The sequence below is a fragment of the Bombyx mandarina genome, chromosome 19 (genome assembly GCF_030267445.1).
Source record: "Bombyx mandarina strain Sakado chromosome 19, ASM3026744v2".
In the NCBI taxonomy this organism is placed as follows: domain Eukaryota; kingdom Metazoa; phylum Arthropoda; class Insecta; order Lepidoptera; family Bombycidae; genus Bombyx; species Bombyx mandarina.
This window is the reverse complement of record NC_143225.1, coordinates 4008159-4034264: the sequence shown is the minus strand read 5'-3', so window position 1 is coordinate 4034264 and position 26106 is coordinate 4008159. Positions and strand designations below refer to the sequence as shown.

The window sequence follows — 26106 nt, the reverse complement described above, 5'->3', positions numbered from 1 at the left end:
GGATCTTCTCAACGGGTCGCGATTCCGATCCGGTAGTAGATTCAATCGCAAAGTAGTTGCTCTTGAGTTGTTAGGTCTCCTTCAGGCGCTCGGGCAGCTGTTAACAAATCCCACCCCTCCTGGTTGAGCCTTTGCTCGCCCACCTATCCTGGTGAAACTGGAAAGAACTCCGGGCCACCAATAATACTTTAATCATAAAAAAAAACCTAGTGCATGTTGGTCGATATGTTCGACCTACATTTAAATTTCAATTTTCATAGTTAGTAAATATTCTTAATTTGTAAAAATAGTAATTTAGTGAAGTATTTTTTATTTGACTAAAATCATGCATTTTTATACTTCAACTGCACTTTACATTTCTTATGAACAAGTCATTTCCTTTTAATCAAATAACTACAAAGTTTTCAACTGAAAGTTCATTTTGTAAAAAAAGGCTCTTCGGATATTTATTAATGGTGCACTTTGGTAGGTAAACAGAGAATAACAAATGTATTTATATATCTACCTAATCCTATTACAATCCTCTCCAAATTTCGAACATTCCAATTGATTCATAAAATTGGTTTCCCTACCCTTTCCACACTAGTAGTGGCAAATGCACAAACTACTCGAGCCACAATAAAAAAAAAACAAGTGTATTATCTATGGACAATTTGACATTTAAGTTCTATTTTTCCAATTAGACAGGCACAAGTATTGTACTATCCGGCATAATATTTTGTTTGTTTATCCACTGAAGTATGAAACCTATAAAGGTCTATGGTTTATTCTTTTTTATGAAAAATGATCTGGAGCGAAATGAAAAGTAGTTGATTAATTGAAACATTAATCAGTTGGCATGAAATCAAATGAAACAAGATGCTATGGTAAATTAAAATCTCAGTAAAACGGTGGTTTTTTGACATTCACCAGGTACCTTATATTTTATGTTAATACAATATCTAATTCAGCTATGACTGGTAGGCAACTGTAATGAATTAATATATGTGCAGTATGAACGGTAGAGGTAAGGAGTACCATCTTGTTTAGGGGACAAGTTGAAAAGACTCACCGAAGTAGCGTTAGTATAGGAAATGGAAATGATATGAACATGGCAGTTTAAACAGGACGAAATGTGCTAGATTGTAGTGAAGTGTGGTAGTTTAAGGCGCTTTTTTTTAATTCTTCCACGTGCTACTGTGGCGCTACCTTAATTGGCTCACTTTCAGGTGACACATAAAGTACATTGAGAAGGTACTCCTTTTACTTCTATCCTCCGTGCTTTACGGGTAGTACAAAGACATTTTTCATTTTATTAATATGTAAAATAGGTAAAAGGAATATAATCCATACCGTGACATATTTTATAGTTTGGGTAAGTGTGACCAAAATTCGGTTATTACTAATAGGGAATTATGTTACAGTAAATACTGGAAAAAATATTTTTATTTACAAGTCCGTGTTACAAACTATTTTGCATGTTTCTAAGCTTATTAAGTAGAAAGTGGAATTCAGTGATTGACGCAATATTATTTTGAAGAGTTTATTCAATATAATAATTTTTAAATTTTTTATTAATTCATATTTGTTTTGTTCGCTTTACATCAGTAAATAGAAGCCTTTATAAATGGAAATTAGTAAAGAAGTTACAAGACTAGCTTTGAAATGAGCAAAGCGTAAATCCTGTTGTCTTTCTTAAATTTTTAATCTCAAATAATCTATAATTTATTTATTGTGGCATTATCGGTATGGTCACACGATTCATTTGACACAATGAAACCTACCATTCACTTACAACACAGATATGCACATTTTCGAAAGTGTCAGATTAAAAAAAATCATGGTATTATTTAGTTCACATTTAAAAATGATTGTATTTCTTTATATTTTATCAAATATTCGAAAGTTTAAATCCATGTCACTAAATTGAGTGCTTGAAATATATAAAAAAAAAAAAAAAACTTGTTTACTTTTGGGAGTTACTTTTTTAGTGATTGCAACATTAGTGACTTATGAACGAAAGTGCTTGTGATGAGCAAAGACGATTAAAAAAAGTGTCGATAAAGCCAATATTCCGCAGAAATTAGCCAGAATCTTCAGGTATCTACAAAATATAATAAATACCACCCTCGCATGTGAGGGTACTATGTGGTGGTGTTCTTCTTCCGCTAGTTCAGGTGCTTATTCACATTTGAGGGCTTGTCTAACAACTCCCTACCCATAATCCTGTGGCGGCCATATTTATAAGTCATGAAAGGCGTTGACGCTCGACATCATCATAATTATCTGCGTTGTATTGTTTCACAGGACCGATGGCTGCGATACGCAAAAAGTTAGTAATCGTCGGTGACGGTGCATGCGGTAAAACATGTCTGCTGATAGTGTTCAGCAAGGATCAATTCCCGGAAGTATACGTGCCGACAGTGTTTGAGAATTACGTTGCCGACATCGAAGTGGATGGAAAACAAGTGGAACTGGCTCTGTGGGATACCGCTGGCCAAGAAGATTACGATCGGCTGCGGCCGCTCTCGTATCCAGATACGGATGTGATCCTCATGTGCTTCTCGGTGGACTCGCCGGATTCGCTCGAGAACATCCCAGAGAAGTGGACCCCTGAGGTAAAGCACTTCTGCCCCAACGTGCCTATTATTTTAGTAGGCAACAAAAAAGACCTCCGCAACGATCCCGCCACCATCAACGAGCTTCGCAAAATGAAGCAAGAGCCTGTGAAACCGCAGGAAGGCCGGGCTATGGCTGAAAAGATTAACGCGTTTGCATATCTGGAATGCTCTGCCAAAAGCAAGGAAGGTGTACGTGAGGTGTTTGAAACAGCAACCAGAGCCGCATTACAGGTCAAGAAGAAGAAGAAGACTAGGTGTTCTCTGCTGTAAGTGTGCTGTTGTCGGGAAAACTCTGATTTATGAATGGTTCGCATACTGCCTGATAACTTACGTTTGAAACGACTCGGACTCTACAGCAGTCGCGGCGTCAGCCACACAGTGCTTCCTTCCAATACTGACAGCTGACGCAGTCGCGTCCCGCGTTGCACGCACATCCACTCAGTATTCGTGTGGCTACACTTTCATAATCGGTACTTGTATATTTTATAGTTTATCTATAAATTTAAGCATAAATGCCTTAACAATATGTCAGGGGCGATTGTGGACTCCCTGTCTCCACGGGTCCATTAAGATTTTTTTGTGCTATATCATGTTATATAATCGAGTAGCATTTCTTCAACATAGATATATAATTCCTCGACCGGTGTCATCTCACTGAGACTTGTTTAGTTTGGTATTTTGTATTTTAATTTTTCAATAAAATAGTGATGTATAAATTTGTGTAGGATGTTTATTTGACACGGAGCGCGAGCCCCACTCTCAGCCAAGTGCCTGTCAGCTGTGTCTTTGAGACGTCCAATCTGATACTGTGGCAATTTTATTGTAATCTATTATCTGTGTGAAATTTATAACTTTCTAATTTATTAGTAATAAAGGAACCCTATGTTTTAACATTTTTCTAGACTCTTTTTGACTTTTATAAAAATTCTGCAGCATTTATAAATCAAAGGTGTCAGGAATGGGGTATATTTAAAATTTAAGTTAAACACATCTATGTTATGTTTTATTAGTATTGTAAGTACAAAATTATCTTTGAAATATACATGAATTAACATTATATTAGATTACCTTTTATAATTTAAGATATATAATTATTTTGGAACTATTCCAATTACAAATTTATTAACAAATAATTGAAAGTTTCAATTTAGGTTTTCCTTGACATATTCAGTAATACTAAAGGGTTGAACCGTCGGCGTGGTGTTATCATGAGCTGTTTCTGTTTCTGCTGGGATGTAATGCGGTAAGGGACAATTATGTTGTCTGGCAAGTATTTCTCTTGCCCTACTATCTCCGGAGCCCAATCCGAATACACCAATGTGTTAACTTGAGAGAGTATTCCAACAGGCAATGGAGTGATGATGTACAATACTTGTTTCTCTAAATCCACGCAGCGCACCAGACCTGAAAATGGAACCAATATCATTTTTGTCCGATATTGTAATTTATCAAGAATAATCAACAATTTATTACTGCACTTAATGATAACGCATTTTTATGATATTATTACTCCAAAATACGAAAATATATAAAATTATAGATAATATGCATACACCATCATCACTGAAGGAAAAAACCTTAATTAATTGATAATTATTCATTTTTCAATATATTTATTAACAGTAGAGATTTAAATTATTCATACAGTTAACCTTCGTTTTATTTTGGATCTTAATATTATAACAAGAATTCAGTAAAACAATAATTTCTATTTAATACACCATTAGTTTCCCAAATCATGTGTGTGATCATTGTAAACTTAGTGTTTAATCTTAATTAGATTGGATAAAAATTACCGTTTCCAAGACATGGTATTGCTTTATCTCCCAGTGTAAACATTTTGCCCTTATCAACGGTTGTCAGTTTACAAAGTGCTACTATTTTGCCATTGATCACCTTGGTAACTGTATCCTCGGGCACTCTCACGTTCAGACCTATACATAAATTTTTCAATTCCACTCTGAAACATGAAAAAATGAGATTTTATTGCAATACGATTTTCGTCATTATTTTGTCGGTTCGGTATCATTTTCTATATGAAAATAATTATCGTAACGAAATGGCAATGCTAATCTGATTTGAATGCACGTACGTCCGCATATACATACGTACATATGGTTTACAGCTATCTATAACGGATCGGCGTAAAATTAAAACGATTATCATATTTCATTACGAATCTACGTGATGCAAACTGCACAAAATCTTTTATTATTATTATTAAAAGGTTAGCATTACAATAAAAGGTAAATGAAATATGGATACTTTAATAACTGAGTAACTTGTTCGTTTTAAAGTCGAAGTTCTTAGCGAAGAATTTAATCTAGCAAGTGAAGCAGTAAGTTAAACATAGTCTAGCATTGCTGATTCACTCTTTTCCTGGAGCACTATCTATTTATTACTCACTACTCAATTTTAGGTATTTGATAAAACAATATTGTTTGTCTCGGGGCAATAATTTTACGCTTAAGACTAATCAGTCGGAATTTAAACAAAGCTTATATCAGACAATTGAGGTACGCGATGTTCAATGTATTTTATATACATATTTAACGACTTTTGACTTTTTTGTGTGTTCGAGTATCATGCGAAAACGGATTTTGACGAAACTTCATATTTCTGCATATTATTTATTCATGTCTGCTTCTTAAATATATAAAAAGTACTGGAAACAAGGGCTTGGCAATGAGATTGTGTGCCTACATTATCGGACTGCAATAACAAGTCGCTATTATAGTTTAACAATAATGCTTCTTCAACGCCCGAATCAATTAACTGAATTAATAGGAGTTGGTCGCTTTTAATAAGAGTGACTCATTCTTAAGACCGAATCCTTGGGTGGTTTGTGAGAAACACCAATGTAATTGAAGATAAATTAAGCTGTTCTCATAATTGAATGTACTTTCAATTAATATCCAACGTTGTGTGGTTTCTATATTTGAAATTCTGATCGACGAAGTTCAAGAACAAGATTACGTGAAGACACCGCAGAATACCTAATTCACTAGATGCTGGCTTTGTTAAGAAACAATTTATTATTTATCAAGGCCCGGTTTTTGTCGCAAATCTATTAATGTAAAAATTAACGCTTATCTACACCTATCCCGATATCTTGATAAACCGCGAAATAATTGGATCACCAATCAAATAATTGGTGAACACACCTATATAGTGGAAACGAAATTTATTTTAACTTTGATTGATGACATCACAGTTGAATGCAAACATAAAATTTACTGACTCCAAATAAAATAAAACATCGATCATGATCCTACGAGAAAACGCAAACTAGAATTTGTTTTTTACTGTATTTCTACTACTACCTAATATACTAAATAATTAGCGGCTAATTTGTTTTCCTTTTTTTTAAAGGCCAATAAAAAATTTTTCAATGCAAAAAGCAGCTTTTTTTCTTGATTTAGTTGCTCACTGCCCATTTGGTTTTAAACGGTTATCCGACCTGTTATACGGGATACTATTAACTTCTTTTTTAAAAAAACTAAATTATAATTCGCACCGCATTTAATAAAAGTGATAGGCGCGAACGCGGCGAAGGATGGAGACGAACTGGTTGAGTGAGTGGGAATTGTAATGAGGTATGGTGTGGATAAGGTTACGGGAGAGCTGATGCAGCAGGAATACGGTAGGGTCTACATATCTACGGTACCGAAGTCCGGATATAACAGACCGAACCCATAAACAAACATCACATCACAATACTATGAATAAGATAGGTGAAGTGAGCATTCTATTCTTACGTGGCACCAATATATTAGAGCAGTTACTTTCTAATTAAGATGCAAGTAATTAGTAGGCAGAAAAGGATGGTCGTTACATCAACTATAAAAACGCGAGATTATTCCGTAAATGTCCGTAAAAGTACTTCCAAATCATGACTACGACACGCAAAAACTTATCAAAATATTTAGTAAAAGAATCGTTCATTTAGTCTACACACAAAATGCTATTTTAAAGCAATTTGACTATAGTATTACTTAAGAAAGTTATGTGTGGCTTTTAATGTAACGATCCTTTGGCGGTTACTGAAATATACCTTACGTCATGCGAACTTAAAAGACAGATAGGCGTGATTCATGCGGCGTTATGTATGGCGTCACTGCTATAGTCGAAAACAGAGATGCCTTACAATTAAAATGCATGAGATACATACATAGAATAAGCGAAAACCATGAAAATAATGCAATCCAAGAATTATTGGTATGTAAAAAAAATGCAACGACCGACCGTTTTAAATTGAATTTGGCGATTCAATCATCATCATCATCATAATAGTCGGTTACTCTTGGCAGAGCAGTCGTGGTCATAATGTAATCCTTGTTTATTAAAACCCTTGACAGCTGTTCTCCATATTTCACGAACTGAGGCTTGGCGCACGCACTCGTTAAGTGGAGCTTTGGTGAGGATTTTCATCTGATCAGTCCAGCGCATGAGGCTTCGTCCACGAGAACTTTAACCATTGACCCTATCCTGAACAATAAGTTTCTCGATCGACTCTGCTGGCCGTCGCAATACGTGTCCAAAATATTGGAGAATCCTGGATTGCGCTATTGACGACAACCTTTGAGAGATATTAAGTTCTTTTAGGACCGAGGCGTTGGTGCGATGCTCAGTCCAAGATATGCAGAGCATCCTTCTCCAGCATTGTTAAGTATAAGCGACTCAGTATTATACGCAAAATAATAATTGTGTTTAGCGAAACAACTGACATTATAAATCTTTAATCTATCTGAGTTACTTAGAATAGTGGGGTTATAAAGATTATGAAATGATAGAGATTAACTTAAATTATTCCTGGGTGGGCGTCTTGTGATCACTCACTTAGGTATATACTGCCTACCCGCCTATTTCTGCCGCGAAAAAGTTGGTCGTTACGGTGTGAAAAGTGAGACAGCAGTTACTACTTAATACACGTTTACGAATAAATATGATGAAGATATATAGCATCGTATAGGTAGTAAAATTCAAAACTCACGAGAATATTTATTTGTGTAATTACTAGTGGTATCTTAAGAGCCCGCAAGTGTAAGTACCACTAGCCTATTTCTGCCGTGAACCATAATTTACGATCCCGTTTGAAGGGCAGAAAGTTGTGCGATTGAGATTTATATTCATATCTCAAGGTACTTTCTATGGGGACCGTTGACAACGTTGATCACAGTCGATGTAAAAAAAATCAGTAGTATACAAGTTCCCGAGTATTATCTCACTAATTATTGGTATTTGCAATTTTATTGGTATTTATGATCGCTTGGTGATCTTGCAAGAGCTAGGAGCCCTGACCTTGTCCGGTGTGGCCGCAAAAATGATAAAGAATATGCAAGTGATACATAGATAATGCTAAAAATAACAGTTTACTTGTGTTAAGGCTTTTTTTTAACTCGCACGCGCTGATGTCACCGTATCGCAAAGAAATATCCGTACTTCTGGCATATGCGTTAATTTTTGCAGCCGTTTGAAGCACGGAATAGAGGTTAATCCAATGCAACTGAGACTTCAGCCTTGAGAACTCGTTCTACTTTAATTTACGCGGGGTCTCCGGTAATTGGTTATCATCGCCAAATATTGGCAAACTCAGTAGGTGGGCTACAGAAAATGAGAAATCGTATGAGCGTGAAGGATACTTGTGTGTATTAAACAATCTTAGACCACTTCCACGTTCAAGCCGTGAACTCTGAAGGAGCGTGAATTTTTATTAATGGTTTTCAGGGCAACTTTTTGGTTATTGTGCCAAATTAAATATTTTGCAAGATTTCTTAAAATTATTTTAGTCGCACTTTTTTTTTTCTTTTCCTCTCTTTATCACTGTTATTACAAATTACACAGAATAAACGTTTTTTTTTATTGACTTTGTAGGCAGACGACCATACGGCCCACCTGATGGTGAGTGGTCACCGACGCTCATGGACGTCAGCAATGCCAGGGGCAGAGCCAAGCCGCTGCTTACCGTTAAGTACTCTCTGCAAGCCTCGATTGAAGAAGGACATGTCATAGCGCTCGGAAAACACCGTGGAGGGGAGTTCATTCCAAAGCCGGATGGTAAGTGCCAAAAAAGATCTTTGGAAACGCACTGTCGATGAACGCATCGGTTCCAGATAATATGGATGAACTCTGCTCCGATTCCCTTATAAATATTTTCGAATAAACATGTTTAATATATTATGTAAAATTATTATCCCGTTTGACGTATTGATATTGAATCTGAATCTTAAACAAATCATTTGAAACGGATTGTTTCACATTTAATTTTTGAAACATTTAGAGATAATAATGTGTCGTTGAGTTCAATTATTTTGTTCTCATCGAAGATGGATCGCGTTATCACCCGTCTAATGGTAAATGTTTACGGTCGTTCATAAATATCAAGATTGCTAGAGGACCCCGCGCGCCCTCTAAGCTCTGAAACGTCCCATGATTTGATCCCCTGCCAGAAAAAAATGGATTGCTAGACGTTTTTTACTGGTGGTAGGACCGCTTGTGAGTCCGTGCAGGTAGGTACCCTACCTATTTCTGCCGTGAAGCAGTAATACGTTTCGGTTTGAAGGGTGGTGCAGCCGTTGTAACTATACTTGAGACATTAGAACTTATGACTCAGGGTGGGTGGCGCATTTACGTCGTAGATGTCTATGGGCTCCAGTAACCACTTAACACCAGGTGGGCTGTGAGATCGTCCACCTATGCAATAAATAAAAACTTAATTTTCAGTTTAAAATTAACTATATAAATTAGTAAAGCAATGAATTATTTAATGTTTTTTCTTTAGTTGTTACAATAAGTATTTCCTTATTAATTTTTATTTACATTGAATTTTAACCGACTTCAAAAAAAGGAGAACGTTATCAGTTGGACTGGACTGTATTTTCTTTTATGTATTACCTCTGAACTTTTTTTTAGGTGAACCGATTTTGACGGTTCTTTTTTTATTACAAAGCTGATGATTCTCGTGTGATCCCATTTTTATTTTTATCATTAGTCGACCAGTAGTTTTTTAGTTATCCTTAATGATGTATATTTATTTGTCTTCAAATAAATTGATGGCATTCTCATTTTATTTCGCTCGAACTCGGTTTTTGTTGTTGTTTTGTATGTAAACAAAAAATGTTTAACTCCATGAGACGTAATTTTCTAAATCGCAGATTAGGCAATTAAATATATTAATGTGAACTTTTTTGTTTTTGATAGGTGGATTATGGCTAAATAATTAATATCAGGAATTGCCTGGAAATCGCTGTCAATTCAAATGGATTTGCGCTCGTGATTGCCTGATTGAGTGTAATAAAAACACCTAATTATATAAAACATAATTTCATGCAATTTTAGTGGATTTGACTAATTCTATAAACACTAACTGATAGAAGACTTCTCCTTGATAAATTTACTTTTTCACTATTTATAGAGGTGATCACATTTTGATTATTATGGACACGATTACATTGCAGTACCACTGGTTGTCCCACTCTTCGAAACATAATACACGACTTCTTCAAGAAATAAATGCATTGGGCAATGGCACCTAACTGTGCAAGTTCAAATTATTACTTCAAGTAACAATTCGATAGGATTAGTTATACCAATAATTCTGAAGGTGAAATATACTTACGAATATGGCACAATTCCTAAAATATTGGTTCCTTGGTGCATGTTCAATAACTCTCCGAAATATGCCAAATAATTTAAATATCTTTCATCTCTAGGCATTAGTGGTATGGCCCTTTTTGGTTGATTACTAGATTCATTTACCGTAATGAATGTCATAAAATTGTAATCAAAATACTCGGGACAAATCGTATTCTTGAGCAGTCTATCATTTTTATAAAATTCACACAATCTTCTTACAGAGTTTGATTGTAATGGGCATTCAAACTGTTTTTTATAGGATTTACAATATATCTGACATAAAAATGTCGGTTTCGCTGCCAAAATAGTCAATAACATAAATTTAAGTCCTAAGTTGTTGGTCATTCCCATTGTGTTGATGACCCACGGCATTGATCTGTACTTGTGGGTTTGGTGGCAATAAGCAATAATCTCTTGGACAGCCGAAGCATATCTGGTTGGGTTATCCATAGGGCTAATCATGCCAATGTTTAGCATCCTGAAATAAGAGAATAAGCAGTTTGTTTAGAAACCGTTTATAAATTTAAATGATGTTTTGGCTTAGGTACATCTAACTTCAATCAATAAAATAACTATAATAAATAATAAACCTAAAATATTGTTTAAAATAATCTAGTCTTATTAGTATTGCCAAGGAATGTATTGTACAAAAAAAAACACTATGCACCTTGTTCTAACATTGACTAATTAACATATTCACACATTGTATGGGATAGCAAGTGAAAGCTATATTGCTATAAATGATATTGAAATAGAAATACTTCAAGTATGTGTTCAGAAATTTAAAACAAAGCAGATAATTTAGTTTTAGGTGTACATCAGTCTCCTGATTGGTATAAGACTGTGGGTGTCTTTGGCATATTAGGGAATATTTGATACATAGTACCCTACTATCATTATAAACAATTATTTCTGACTATTTTAAGTGCCATCATCACTGGTAGACCAAAGACTGCAGAAAAACATCAGGAAACCATAAAACTAAAAATAATAGTATAAAACAATTAATAATAGTGTTTATAATGTAGATAGGCACATAAGCTTAAAATAATCCAATGTCTAACTGGGTTTTATTATAATGTACTGAAAAGCAACTATGACTCTTACTTCTCAGGTGTCTTCAAATGAGTGAAATTAGGTCCGAGTAATGGTTCATTGACAATTGTTACAGATAAATTTCCTGCTACTGTGAACTCTGCCTGGCCCGGGTCTAAATCTATGACTAGCACCGGTCCATGATCCAGCAATCTATTGCATAGGTATCTGAGCATAGTTGACTTCCCAGTCCCCTTCCCACCACATATAATACCTCTAGCTCCTGGATCTAAAAACATAATTTGAAAAATAAATACTATTTACACATTTATTTATATTGCAGACAACCAGACTAGCGAATTATGGTATCAACATAAAGTCAAGCAAACATAGGGTTCTCCAAACCTCAACTGAATTGTTTTGTTTGATTTTAGAATTGAAGAATAGTGATATAATACCTCTAGCTCCTGGATCTAAAAACATAATTTGAAAAATAAATACTATTTACACATTTATTTATATTGCAGACAACCAGACTAGCGAATTATGGTATCAACATAAAGTCAAGCAAACATAGGGTTCTCCAAACCTCAACTGAATTGTTTTGTTTGATTTTAGAATTGAAGAATAGTGATATAAAATTCCTGCATTTTTTGTTCAGGCAAATGCATCTCAAATTACATCAAGTGAAGTTTCTTATTTGGAATCCACAGTTAAAAAAAACAGTTTATTTATATTCAATCATGTTACATAATCATGTTCTTATCTTAAAAATTCAGTTTTGAAACAAATAGAAAATTCTGTTTAGGTTTTATAATATTTTTATAAATTTAAAAAAGTAAAGAAGTATCTTTAAGAGTGCCTAAACTAAACTAACCTTCCAAATTTAATTAAAATATAGACAAGAAACTCTCAATAGTATGAGATTGAAACTATGAGTATGAGTATGATTTTTTTCCAATTTGTCTCCATAGTTAAAGTATTGTGTGTGTACAGTATTTTCCTATTTGGCTTTTATTGTTTCTGGCATTTACTTCAAATTAAACAATACTTTTTATTTAGTGAAATGACCAATCACACTTTTCTTAGAGCTACCCTAATTTACCTACATCAAAATTTGTTAGTTGGAAATTACACAAGATTTAATATACAAACCTGTCCCATATGTATATGCCTGTTCCCACTGTGGTCTTTCTTCGTATGTCCTCAAGGGTCTTTTTAAATACAACGAACAACCTAAAATGTCTGATGCTCTATGAAAACAGGATTCAACATTTTTTGTTTTCGTAAACAGTTCACATATACTAAAATTATTTTCTACAAAATCCATTTTGAGGTCTTTCAGGGGTCCAAGACTGAGAATACCATCATATTCTCCAATTGTTGTTACAATTTCTTCAGCTTCTTTCACAGATATCCCTACAGTAGTTAGTTTACTAAACAGGCCCTGATAATTATTTTCAGACTCAACCGTTTTTACAGACAAAGCATAATTCAATCTTGGAGCATATACTTCCTGGTATTGATCTTTTAAATTGTATCCGAAAACTTCCATTTGGCCACCTAATGCTCTCATTGTTACTTTACCATGAAAATACAATATTGCTGGATGTTTCAATACAAAAACACAATGTTTTGTCCCATAATAAATTTGTACTGAATCCAAATTGGGCTTATTGGTAAAATCAACTGAGTCTTCTTCATTACTAATGTTTTCTGATTGCATTGTATCATCAACAGCAATGCTGGCTATTTCAGTTGAAGTTTCTGGGTTTGTCTCTGCTTCTAACTCATCAATAACAGCTACATCACCTAACTCGGGGACTAAGCTGTCTGCTTCTTCTTCAATTTCAATTTCTGAGCTATTAATGCTCTCAGTAGAAAATATGCTAAAATCTTTTACGGCTGTGTGGCAGTCGCTAGGTAAGTTTTTCACAGTGGGATGACAATATTTTCCTAATATTTCATTAAGATTTTGCTCCGGCATGTTTGCTGCTTTTATTGAAATGTAAGGTAAGGAATTAGTGGATGAGGAAGAAGAATTGAATTCATCAGAATGAGGAGATTCATTTACAGTATCAGAATTTTTTATTTTATTCTTTTTAATAGTATTCCTATTTAATTTCTTTTTTGACTTTAACATACTGTCGAATTTATCCATAGATTTACTTTCAGAATCTATGGGATCTAATTTTCTCTTCTTAGTTTTAGTACCTTCATTAGATTTATTTTTTAAGTTCTTTAGTATTGTACTAGCTAAAGCTCCATCAGTATCAAAATCATCAGATTCAGTCTCATAAACATCTGCCCCTGAACTTTCACCTAAGCTATTAATTAAAGATACGACATCACTTTCGTCTGATTTAATGTCACTGGTTTCTTCACTAACCTCTGAGAGTGACTCAATATCATCATTGCTTTCAGAAATAGATTCTTCATCTATATCTTGTACGATTTGTTCATCATTAACTAAATCACTGAAATCGTTGTCATCTAAGCTTTTGTCTTGTGTTTTTTCTGTATTCGGAGTTAAACTATCAAGACTGGAATTAGTGAGGTTCAGATCTGAAAACCCGCTAACTGATGTGTTATCATCGAAGTCAAGAGCGGGGTCTATTAAGTTGCTTTTTAATATTGTAGCCTCCTGTATAAGTTTATTGTCACTTTGTTTATAGCCTCTTAGCATTTGTTTAAGTTGCTTCTTTACTAATAAGTTTGATTTCTCTTTTGAAGTCTCGTTTTTCACAACGTGTGCTTTTTCAAAAAAATCCATTTTTGCCTGAATTACAGCTAGAATCAAACAGAAGAAAATCAATAGCTTTTATTAAATATTTAAAGTACTTAAAGCTAACTTTTATCTACATGTGTTTAATATTTACAAAGGTTTCAGTTTTTTTTTTCGATCTAGCGCTAATTTTCAGGTTTTGTATTGTGAACTTTGTTTTTTAACTTTATGACATGATAACATAGACCTTTAGGTCATATTGTGTACTTTTTGTCGACATAGGCACAGATTATAAAAAAAGTTAGATACATTTTTAACATAGGGAGACTAATCAATAGTCGTAGAAGTATATCATTTTCCTAAAACAATATCGATACAAAATAGAAATCCTGCTGTTTCTGTTTCAAGTAAGAACGCAATCATCAATAATTTACAATTATTTGGGGTTGGTTTAAATTATTTTAAAAGATATTTTAATGAATTAAATTCCGTTCAGTTCAACCCATTGAAGACACAGGTTTGCGCGTTCATTGCAGAGAAGGATCCTTATGTTATAGCGACACAATTTTAAGGAGTAACCCTGCAGCTTTCCGCAAGTATATAGATTTTGGGGTTTGATTTCTCGAGCGGTGTTCAGCATCGGAGTCATTTGGAAGGTAAAGCTAAATAGGCCTCCAAAATGTTGGGAGTTTTCAACAAAGCGAGGTGGTATTTCACGCCTAGACAAAGACTTTCGCTTTACAAAGCACAGGTCCAGCCTCGCATGGAGTACTGCTCCCACCTCTGGGCTGGAGCTCCCAAATACCAGCTTTTTCCATTTCACTTCATAGAGAAACAGGCTGTTCGGATTGTCAATAGTCCCGTTATCGCGGATCGCTTGAAACCTCTAGGTCTACGGAGGGACTTTGTTTCTCTCTATGTTTTGTGCCGTATGTTCCATGGGGAATAATTCGGGATGATCCCCTCATTTCCTTCCCTTTCACCTTCCGCCACCAGAGCAGAGTACATCCATATTATCTGGAGCCGCTGTGTTCATCGACAGTGCGTTTCTAAAGATCTTTTCTGCCATGTACCATCCGGCTTTGGAATGAACTCCCCTTCATGGTGTTTCCCGAGCACTATGACATGAACTTCTTCAAACGAGGCTTGTGGAGAGTACTCAATGATAGGCAGCAGCTTGGCTCTGCCCACATTCGAACCGACATTCGATTCGCCAACATTTCGAATTGTAAGACAGAGAAATGTTGTCTAATCTAAATTTAGTGTCATTATCGAATGGTACACATATACTCAACGGTAGGCAGCGGCTTGGCTTTATCTCTGGCATTGCTGACGTCCATGAGCGACAGTAATCACTTACTAGGTGGACCATAAGAAATCCCTCGCTCACTACTCTTTGAGTCGCGCTGGGAGCCGACAACGAGAGTTCCTGATTGGTCGCGGCGTGCGGCCAGGCGCAGCTACTGTTTGGGTTGCTATAAGCCATAAGTCATATTTAATTTTCACCCTGTAAATAGTTATTGTCCTAGATACCGTAGTTAAGAACTTGGCCCTTTACGTAGACTAGACACTCAACTGGAAAACATCTAGCGTCAGACAGAAAACCTATGATATTCTTCGTCTTCTTTATTGCCTCAAGAATTTCTTACCATCAGAGTTGCCTTATGACTTACCATAAGACCCTTAAGACTATACGTACTAGCTCTGATCTTTCCTATAATTGATTTGTTTGGGTTGTTATTTTTAATGCAGACCTTCCTACTGCATACTATTCCTTTTATTATTTCAAAATATCATTCATTGATCATTTAATCATCACTATACCTACTTTCCGGTCGTGCGTGGTTCAGACTTCTATAGATTCGCCAGCGTCATAATTTACGTGCACTGACGACGCTTCCTTCTTTACTTGTTTTCCAACCTGCCTTCTTATCTAACTCCCTCCCTTTTCAATATTTTCACTCCAGCCACAAGCGGGCCCTTACATTCCCTCCATAGCCTATTCATTGACGTGCAGTCTGTTCTGCTATGGAATGTGCTTCCTCCCGGGATCAGGACCTTTACAAATTGGTGCGTGTTCAAGTTAAAGATTCGGCGAATGCTCTTAAAGATTAGAGGAACCGTCATGAATCGATCGATTTAAGAATGTGTCCCAATCGAATTAAGAATTGAAATTTTTAGATAAAACCGTTATACTGTTACGCCGGTAAGAGTAACGCCATCTGTCGTCGAATAGCAGAAACGAATATCAAAACCTGATCTTCTCGGAATGTTCTCGATAATTGTAGAGATGTCGTATCGACTATAAAAACCGTTACTGAGATGACACGAAGGTATCGCGAAGCAGCTGCTCTTGAGTTGTTAGGTCTTCTTCGGAGGCGCTCGGGCCTCGAGCCTTGCTCGCTCACCTGTCCTGGTGAATCTGGAGGGGTCTCCGGGCCACCAGTAATAATAATAATAATAATAATAAAACGAAGGCAGTTAGTAAGCGGTTCTACTCGAAGCGGAACAGCGAACGATCACCGGAAGCGGAAGAAGTGAATTACGAACTGTAAGGTGTTGGATGTTTTATTTATCCCGAACCCCAGCGCGTAACAATACGCATTTATTGTACACACGGAGGGTGGAAGTAAGGACTCAATTTTATATGGGAGACAAGTTGAAAGCGTCCAGATGAAAGTGGCAGATCACAATCTAAAATCCCTCTTCAATAGCATTAGCCAAGCCACCAAGCGTAGCAGGTGATCTGATAAGAATGTAGCAGTTGCGAATAAAGAGAAGTGTGGAGTTGAAAAAAAAATTATACCTAACTTTGGGCACTCTATATATGAAATTACACCATCCTAATTGGTCGCTTTTCGACGGATGTGGCGGGTAGCCATCATACAACGCAAGACATTTGCAGATGCCTGAATCTCGCTTACGACATTTTCAAGACAAGCTTGCATATATACAAGTTCCGAATAACAACATTCGGACAGGACCAGGCATAAGGAAAACAGCCCATTAGGGCTACCGTCTGACGTCTTGCGTTGTCTGTCGAATGGCATTTGCCATAGATAATGCGCATTACATTTAAGAGTACTTGTAGATGATGGCAGCTTCTTATTATCTTATCAGCCCACAGACGTCCACTGCTGGACATAGGCCTCCAACAAGCCTCGCTACTAGACTTGCGCAAAACATCACTTGCCAATGTAATGTGATATGACATCACTTTTACAGACAGGTGATATTACTCGAAAACATTACACATCACTCTTAACATTACTCGGTGCGTTCAATAGATACTGTGACGACGAATACATTGTATCTATACACCCGAATCATTACCTAAGTGATGTGTATGAACACATCACTTAAGTAATGATTCGGGTGTGTCATTACAGTAGTGTATTACAATACAAAGTATGAACTTTGTATTGTAATACACTGTTATATTACTTGACAGAGATTGACTTACTTAATAATATAATAATTTTATTTTTTACTTAATATAATTTATTGCGGGATGAACGGATTTCATATGGCGACTTAGACTGCAAATTGAGCTCGACAATAATGTTAATATACGAGAGCAGTAGATGCATTGTTTCGGCGCGATATCCTCAAAGTGCATCCAAGGAGGACTGTACTTTCATTTAGACGCCGTTATTTCTTTCACTTATTAAACACGCATTAAAACAAATAATAAAACTATCTTCAAACAAGTGCTTAAGTAATTCAAACACAAAAATTAATATGAAATATTACTAAACAATTACGAGCGACTAGCGATTTTACAAAAGTTGCGAATAAAAAATTAAGTAACTACTTGCGGGGAGCTACCGGCTGGCCGCATGAAAAATATAAACACAAATACCTATATTAAAATTCAGACGTACCATAGGTATAAAAATGTACCTAGCGGCCAGGACATACGGTTCCAAATCACTAGGAATAATTCCGTGTCGCTTGCTCATTTATTTTGCGTCGATCGGTCTGTCTCGCTCGCTCGGTTCCGTTCGTGTATTAAGCAACATTACACGACAAAGAAAGAAACATGTTGGGTGATGGTGTGATGTTTGTTTCCTTCGCGTAATGTGTGATGTTGCATTACATCGTAGAGTAATATTACCCGAGTAATATCACTCGCATTACTTACACATGTCTACTCGCTACAAATACCGGTCCTTGCGCTGCCTGCATCCAGCGAATCCCCGTGAACCTCGATAGATCGTCGGTCCATCTTGTTGGAGGCCTACCCACGCTACGTCTTCCGGTACGCAGTTGCCACTCAAGAACTTTCTGGCCCCTACGGCCATCCGTTCTAACGATCAATGTGTCCTGCCCACTGCCACTTCAACGTTGCGATGGCAGCTGCCCTTGAGTATTTAGGTCACATGAGCAATCACAAAATGTCACAAATGCTTGTTGCCCTTCTCCTACCGGGAACTTAAAATGCATAAATCCATAATTTCAACGTTTATTTTTATGATTAGTTTATTGCTTTATCAGTAGTACCTGTCTTTTGGTTGGTTAGGAGTTAATAAAATAATACATAGTGTGTAAGACATTTATTACTGTTATATAACCGCTCCAACACGAGATAAATACATTCCATGATTGTATCAACATTCAATACAGCCCATATGAATGCTATACTACTATTCGTCTCACGAAAGTACTGTAGACATTACAGCAGTACTTCCGTCAGGCGAAGCTTTTAATTTGATATGGGACTGCTCTACAAACTCGAGTTTTGAGATCAGTCACACGTCAAGTTACGTAAACTGGTTTACTGCGATTGGGTGAAAGTAGCTAGGAAGTCTGTGACGATCTTCTTCAAGGAGGCGTCAGACTCGGGGGTGATCTGACCGTCTTTGGCGATCGTGGAGAGAAGACCCTGGTGGCTAGTCTTGATGTGTTGAGTGAATTCCTTCTCAAAGGCAGTGATTTTGGAGGGGTCCAGCTTGTCGAGGTGACCGCGGACACCGCAGTAAATGATGGCGACCTATGCATATATAAATCCCATTAGTATTTCAACAAAACAAAATCAAAATGATGATATTTAGAGTTTTTCATTTATGAGAGTCAAAAGCCTCAATTTATTCGAATCTTTATATTTTACTAGCTGACCCGGCAAACGTTGTGTTGCCTTAAATAAGTTTCTAGGGAAATTCTACTGTAGAAAAAAAAACCTCCTTTAACCACATAATACCTCATTATAAACAAAAAAAAATATCCAAAAAAATTCACTTAGGGGTATGAAAAACAGATAGTAGCCGATTCTCAGACCTACTGAACATACTATTGATACACAAATAAAACCAAAAAACATGGCTGAAAAATGTATAGTATTGTATAGCTCTCAAATATATTAGGTGTATAATCTATGATGTATAGTGAGTACGTAAGACAGGAGACCGGCTTCGTCCTCATCAGGTGAATGAAGTTAGCCCCTCAAAAAAATTTTTCTTTCCTATTTTATACTTATTTTCTATTAATTCGTTTGTTCATCATTTGTTTATGATTGTTCACGGTTAATAATTGTTTGTTCTGCATTTATTTATTTAAAAAAAATATTTAAAAATATACCTACAAGTTAGCCCCTCTAATGCAATTTTTAATATTTTTTCATCCTTAATGACTCGTAAATATTCATTTTCGATTGTTCTTATATAAAACACGTTTGTTCTCTTTCGAAATTACTCGTTTTTTGTTTAATTTACTATTTTTATTAGTTGAATAAATGTATGCAAAATATGTGTACTGCGCATGCGTCAACTATAATGCCTAAACTTTCTACGCGGCTTTAATCGTGAAAAAAAAAACAAATATAAATCGCAATAGCAATTAATTGGTATACAGTTTAATTAAAAAAATTCAAAAATAAATAAATGAAATAATGTGCATTGGCGTTAAGTTAGACCAAATACATTTTTTCCATCCTCTTACCTATCGTATTAAAATGTTATTTTACTAATGTTAGGAATATAATTTCGACTGTGTAAAAAAGTTATTATAATGTATACCTATATTATCTCTTGAAAGATAAATAATGAACATATTTACTTATTTGTTTATATTACCTATGTGAACTCCCTATCTTTTTTATACCTTCATAACGATAAGTAGGAGGCGCATATTTTGCATACATTTATTCAACTAATAAAAATAGTAAATTAAACAAAAAACGAGTAATTTCGAAAGAGAACAAACGTGTTTTATATAAGAACAATCGAAAATGAATATTTACGAGTCATTAAGGCTGAAAAAATATTAAAAATTGCATTAGAGGGGCTAACTTGTAGGTATATTTTTAAATATTTTTTTTAAATAAATAACTGCAGAACAAACAATTATTAACAGTGAACAATCATGAACAAATGATGAACAAACGAATTAATAGAAAATAAGTATAAAATAGGAAAAAAAAATTTTTTTGAGGGGCTAACTTCATTCACCTGTCCTCATCCCTACTACGTGATGTTTGCTGGATGAGTGGCGACACCTGGCGGGGATAGCTGATCGATTGATAGTTGATCAGTAGTCGACCGCCGAGGGCGGGAGATCAATTTCAATTTAAAAAAAATCATAATTAAAGGAACTTGATATTATAAACTCTGAATAAGAATTTATAATATCAGGTATAATTATAATATTTGATTGCCATCTTGCAACCTTATTGCGGATCTGTGCATAGAATAAAAAAAATATTAATCGGAATGGAAAAATAGGGGTTGATCGTATAAGAGTGAAAATTTAGAGTAATATGATTTTTTTTATTTTAAGTCATGACAAAACAAAATAAAAAACTTGCCGAAAAAATTAAAGTTTATAATTAACAAATAAAAAATAGGGGTTGATCATAGAGGGATGAAAAATTGAGAGTAACATCAGATTTTTTATTTTAATTCATGATAAAATAAAAATGAAAATCTTGCCAAAAAAATTAAAGTTTATAATTAACCAATAAAAAATAGGGGTTGATCGTAGAGGGGTGAAAATTGAGGATTGTATGTATTTTTGTATGTTGTATCATAAAAAAATAGAAATTAAAAATTTTGTCTAAAAAATAAAAAATAAAATTTAGGGGTGGACTACCCCTAACATTTAGGGGGATGAAAAATAGATGTTGGCCGATTCTCATAGATACCGGATAAGCACAAAAAATTTCATCAAAATCGGTCAAGCCGTTTCGGAGGAGTATGGCAACGAAAACTGTGACAGGAGAATTTTATATATTAGATTACCTGTTCCTCAATAGCCATGGGCACATATTGTCCTTGCTTGAGGAGCTCAGTAAGACGCATTCCTCTGTTGAGCAGCTGCTGTGTAGCGGCATCCAAGTCAGAACCAAACTGGGCAAAAGCTGCGACCTCACGGTACTGAGCCAATTCCAGCTTCATGGAACCGGCCACCTAAAAATCACATGACAAACAAGACTTTTCATTTTGCCTTAGTACAACACAATTTTTTTTTACACTTGCAAGACATTAATTGAACCTGTGAGATGCAAATAAAAATTTTTAGCATATTCACCTGCTTCATAGCCTTGGTCTGAGCAGCAGATCCGACACGCGATACAGACAGACCGACATTGATGGCTGGTCGGATACCTTTGTAGAACAGCTCAGTTTCCAAGAAGATCTGTCCATCAGTGATGGAGATCACGTTGGTGGGAATGTAAGCTGACACATCACCGGCTTGGGTTTCAATGACGGGTAAAGCAGTCAGGGAGCCACCACCCATTTTGTCAGACCTGTTATAAATACATTTTACACATTACAAAATAGAAAGAAAAAAAGGGAACATTTTTTCCTTTGTGATTTTAAGTTTTTAAGTTGGAAAATTGTTTATAATTGGTTTCAAATTATTCACGGACTTGGCATAGATTCCTCTAATAAAAAAATTAATCTATATTATCCAGTTTAAGTCATATTACATCATAGTTTTATCTTTATAACAACTTTGAATATTTACATCTTAGCGGCACGCTCAAGCAGACGGGAGTGAAGGTAGAACACGTCACCAGGATAAGCCTCACGGCCGGGGGGACGACGCAGCAGTAGAGACATCTGTAAACAATAAAGAATAAATCTGTTAAGTCTTATTCTGTACACAAAAAAAGAACTATGGTTTGAAACCTTATTGTTGATATAAATTTCATTATAAACAGTATTAGGTGATATTGTACCTGACGGTAGGCTACGGCTTGTTTGGACAAATCGTCGTAGATGATAAGGGCGTGTTTGCCATTATCACGGAAAAATTCACCCATGGCACAACCAGAGTAAGGAGCCAGGTATTGCAGGGGAGCAGCATCGGAAGCGGTGGCAGACACGATGATTGTGTAGTTGATGGCACCTGGAATATTAATCAAGTTTAATTATGGTAAAATTAAAGTTTTACAATGTTAACAAATACAATATTTTGATTTGGCTATAAAGAAATGCTGTAAAATCTTGACAAAAGTTAACAAAGGATTGGGACAAACTAATTTTTAAATCAGTTACATATCAATAAAACAAATATTATATAGACAAAGACAGACTAAGAAAAATCTTTATTGCTAAGTTGTTTGATACTATGTAATTTAAATGATTTTTTTATGCTATTTATTGAATTTTAAACAACTCTAGCACATTGTAAATGTTCATTAAATGAAATGTACAAACCAGCATCAGTCAATCTCTTCACAATTTGAGCTACAGTAGACCTCTTCTGTCCAATGGCAACATAAATGCAGTACAACTTCTTCTTCTCATCCTCACCCTTGTTGAATCGCTGCTGGTTGATGATTGTATCAATGGCCAGGGCAGTCTTACCAGTTTGACGGTCACCAATGATCAACTCACGCTGACCACGGCCAATTGGTACCAGAGAGTCAACAGCCTTGATACCTGAACATCAAAATATTTAATAATCAGTGAAGTGCTTGTTTTTAGTAAATTTTCATACTGGAAAAACGAAAATTTTTTTTATGGAATTATTTGCATCAATTTTTTTTTACAATTTATTAATAAGCAAATGTGGCAAACAGAATTTATTAATAAAGAAGAGGTGACAGCAATATACTTTATACAGATTTAAATCAAGTAACTCACCAGTCTGCATAGGCTCACGCACAGACACCCGGGGAATGATACCTGGCGCCTTAATACCGACCCTCATACGGGATTTCGTGTCGATTGGTCCCTTGCCGTCAATAGGGTTACCCAAAGCATCTACTACACGCCCAAGGATCTGCTCTCCGACGGGAACGTCTACGATAGCACCAGTACGCTTGACAATATCTCCTTCCTTGATAAGCTTGTCATTACCAAATACTACCACACCCACATTGTCAGGTTCCAAGTTAAGGGCCATTCCCTAAGAAAATAATTTTTGTTTTAATAATTTAGCATTTGTAAGAATTAAATTGAAAGAATTTTATTTAAAAATAAAAATTATGCTTTTTACAGGTTTATGGTTATGATAGTCTATGATTCAAATGTGTAAATAATTTTCAACACTTATTTTATCAATTATTTATTAGAAATAACCTATACACTTTATAAAGCATAGTTTCTTGAAATATATTTTAGTTTATTTACTAACCTTGAGGCCCGAGGAGAACTCCACCATCTCCTCAGCCTGGATGTTCTTCAAGCCATAAACACGAGCGATACCATCACCAATGCTCAAGACACGACCAGTCTCTTCTAGATCAGCCTGTTCCACAAATTTAAAGCTCACAATAAAAACGTTTATAATCTTCTATCTTCTGGTACAGAAACCACGATTGTGAGTTTATTATAATTTAATAATATTTGCAAGTATCCATCTTGACCTTAAGGATGAAATGCCTAATGTTCATGTACAATTTGGTTGCTATTAATCAAATTCCATAAACAGATAAACAAAACCACAATGAAGATATAATAAAAAAAAAACTGCAAATATTATAACTGCAATAATCACACATACTGAGACTTTAGAATTCATATCTCAAGGTGGGTGGCGGCATTTACATTGTAGATGTGTATGGGCTCCGGTAACCACTTAACACTAGGTGGGCTGTGAATCGTCCAGCCATTTATGCAATAAAAATAAAAAAAGTTAGTAGAGCCTACTTAGGTAAGTAGTATTCTTTAGTTGTGCATTCCAATTTAGTCATTACACCATATAATTGAGACTTCTATCTTATGTGTCAAGATTGGTGCAGTGCAGTTATATCTATTCAATAAAAAATTTAAATATTGTTGTTTCATTGTATGTGCCAGAAGCATATATCTGGAACGATTGGTATTTACTCCAGGATTTTGTATTGGCCACAGACATTACTAGAGTCCAATGATGGTAAAAAGGTAACACTTATCATTGAGTTGCAGAGATATTCTAATCATGAAGACTTATTTATTCCTGCATGAATTAAACTTACAGTAGAACATGGCTTAAAATATGGCATAAACTATAATGATTCTCATGACTGAATCCATAACAAATTATTTTTATAAAAAAATTAAACGTAGCACTGAAATTTCATAACCTTTTAGAACTTGATAGTATTGAAATAGCTTTAAACTATGATTATGTATGGTTTTTTTCATTTAATGGATAAAACCCGTTAAAATGAACTCTATAAATGTTTATATTTCAAATAAACAAACTTAGTTTTTCCTATTGAATCACTTGTCAGAATCAGCTGTTTATGTATTTTATATTTAACATTATAAAAAAACAGCTTTTTATTCTAATATTAAACAAAACTAACTTAAACAATTAATATTTCATTTAACTTCATTATTTATTGTGGTTATGACCTGATCAGCACGAAATATAGTAGAAGCACTTTTATGTAATACTACAAAACTGACCTTGGGCGCGGCTCCAAGGATCCTCTCTTCGAGGATGGTGGAGATCTCGGCAGCTTTGTGGGTGGTTGAGACATGTAGTTTGCGAGATGCCACGGCCACTGCGGGCACCGCCACCTTTGACACCTGCAGACATAACCAAATGGGTATACAAAATTATGTCACGTACTTAACTTAATTAACACCTTTTATTAAACACACAGCATAATTTTAATAAACACTTTCCACAAATACTCTTGTTCCATAATTTTAATCTCCGCAATCACATAGAACATCAATCGCCCTCTTATTACATAACACTGATCTCTCAGATTTTTTTTTTAAATTTAATATTTTAGTATCCGCACACTATAAAGATAGAGAAGATGAATTTATTTTATTTTTAGGACTTATAGACGAAAGAAAAAAAAAGCCAATTGAAGATAAAATCGACCGAGATTCTGATGGTTATATTAACCGGCCGATTTTTCATAATCACCTGAGGATTGTGTTCTTAAGCTTATTTGTAATGAAAATATACCTGTGTAGCAGCATTAGGCAAGCGCCTGGCTACAGAGCCAGCAATACGAGCGGAGATCAGCGACATTTTTCACAAACTTATAATTGTGGCAGACGGAAAGCCAGTTACTCCGCTCGCGACTCGTTGCGGTAGAACCGGAAATGACATAACGTAGCTAGGTATTGATTTTTCCTCAATGTCTATGGCATAGATAATACACTTGTTATTTAATATCTATGGTATATCTGTGTTTTATTCCAATACATACCATTACAGTATTAACCACTTCGATAAAGCGGCACGACACGAGAACCCTCTCATCGTGGCCGCCGGTAACTACATTCCCGATCCTGCGGACAGAATGGAAAGCAGTCGACGTCGCCCGAAACACGTCATCTCGGATCCTCCCGATCCACTAACGGTGCTTTTAGGTACTTCAAGCACCGGTCACCGTTCTTGCGACGAAGTGCTCGACGAGTAAATTAACTCTCAGACACAGCCCACTGACAATCATAAAAAAAGTATCGTTAAGTTTAAGTGTATTGTATCACTCTGAAGTCTTAATAAGTGTATTGACTATGCTATGTAGTTTATGATTATTCCTAAATATTAAGTGTATTATTTATGGTGTGATATAAAAATGTAAAACTTAAGAATTGGCTGTATGGCTTTGTTTTATTGCCTTTTTCTTCGAGAAAAACTCTACTACTACTAATTACGGCTGTATGGGCTTAGATTCCCTTGCCTTTCCTAACAAGGAAAAATTGTACCAAA

At 35.3% G+C, this 26106-nt stretch overlaps 3 protein-coding genes across 4 annotated transcripts; 1 reads left to right on the top strand and 2 right to left on the bottom strand.

Moving 5' to 3' along the window:
* Nucleotides 1-1779: 1779 nt before the first annotated feature.
* On the top strand, nucleotides 1780-3733 carry Rho1 (ras-like GTP-binding protein Rho1). 2 transcript variants are annotated; one of them, XM_028169737.2, is made up of 2 exons: nucleotides 1780-2156; nucleotides 2287-3733. In XM_028169737.2, exons 1-2 carry the CDS (start codon nucleotides 2126-2128, stop codon nucleotides 2868-2870), a joined length of 615 nt encoding a protein of 204 aa, XP_028025538.1. In that variant the 5' UTR covers nucleotides 1780-2125; the 3' UTR covers nucleotides 2871-3733. The 2 variants fall into 2 exon arrangements, with proteins under 2 accessions (XP_028025538.1, XP_028025539.1); XM_028169738.2 differs by having other exon boundaries at nucleotides 1810-2079.
* LOC114239513 (polynucleotide 5'-hydroxyl-kinase NOL9) lies at nucleotides 3582-14288 on the bottom strand. Its single transcript, XM_028169736.2, has 6 exons — nucleotides 14150-14288; nucleotides 12426-14060; nucleotides 11343-11559; nucleotides 10219-10713; nucleotides 4397-4560; nucleotides 3582-4004 (listed from the first exon to the last, which is right to left on the bottom strand). Exons 2-6 carry the CDS (start codon nucleotides 14041-14043, stop codon nucleotides 3748-3750), a joined length of 2751 nt encoding a protein of 916 aa, XP_028025537.2. The 5' UTR covers nucleotides 14044-14060; nucleotides 14150-14288; the 3' UTR covers nucleotides 3582-3747.
* Nucleotides 14289-18536: 4248 nt separating this feature from the next.
* blw (ATP synthase subunit alpha blw, mitochondrial) lies at nucleotides 18537-25432 on the bottom strand. The gene is made up of 10 exons (XM_028169541.2): nucleotides 25354-25432; nucleotides 24837-24959; nucleotides 23578-23691; nucleotides 23085-23349; nucleotides 22656-22880; nucleotides 22175-22344; nucleotides 21961-22055; nucleotides 21520-21739; nucleotides 21231-21398; nucleotides 18537-18988 (listed from the first exon to the last, which is right to left on the bottom strand). Exons 1-10 carry the CDS (start codon nucleotides 25417-25419, stop codon nucleotides 18773-18775), a joined length of 1662 nt encoding a protein of 553 aa, XP_028025342.1. The 5' UTR covers nucleotides 25420-25432; the 3' UTR covers nucleotides 18537-18772.
* Between the last annotated feature and the right edge of the window lie 674 nt (nucleotides 25433-26106).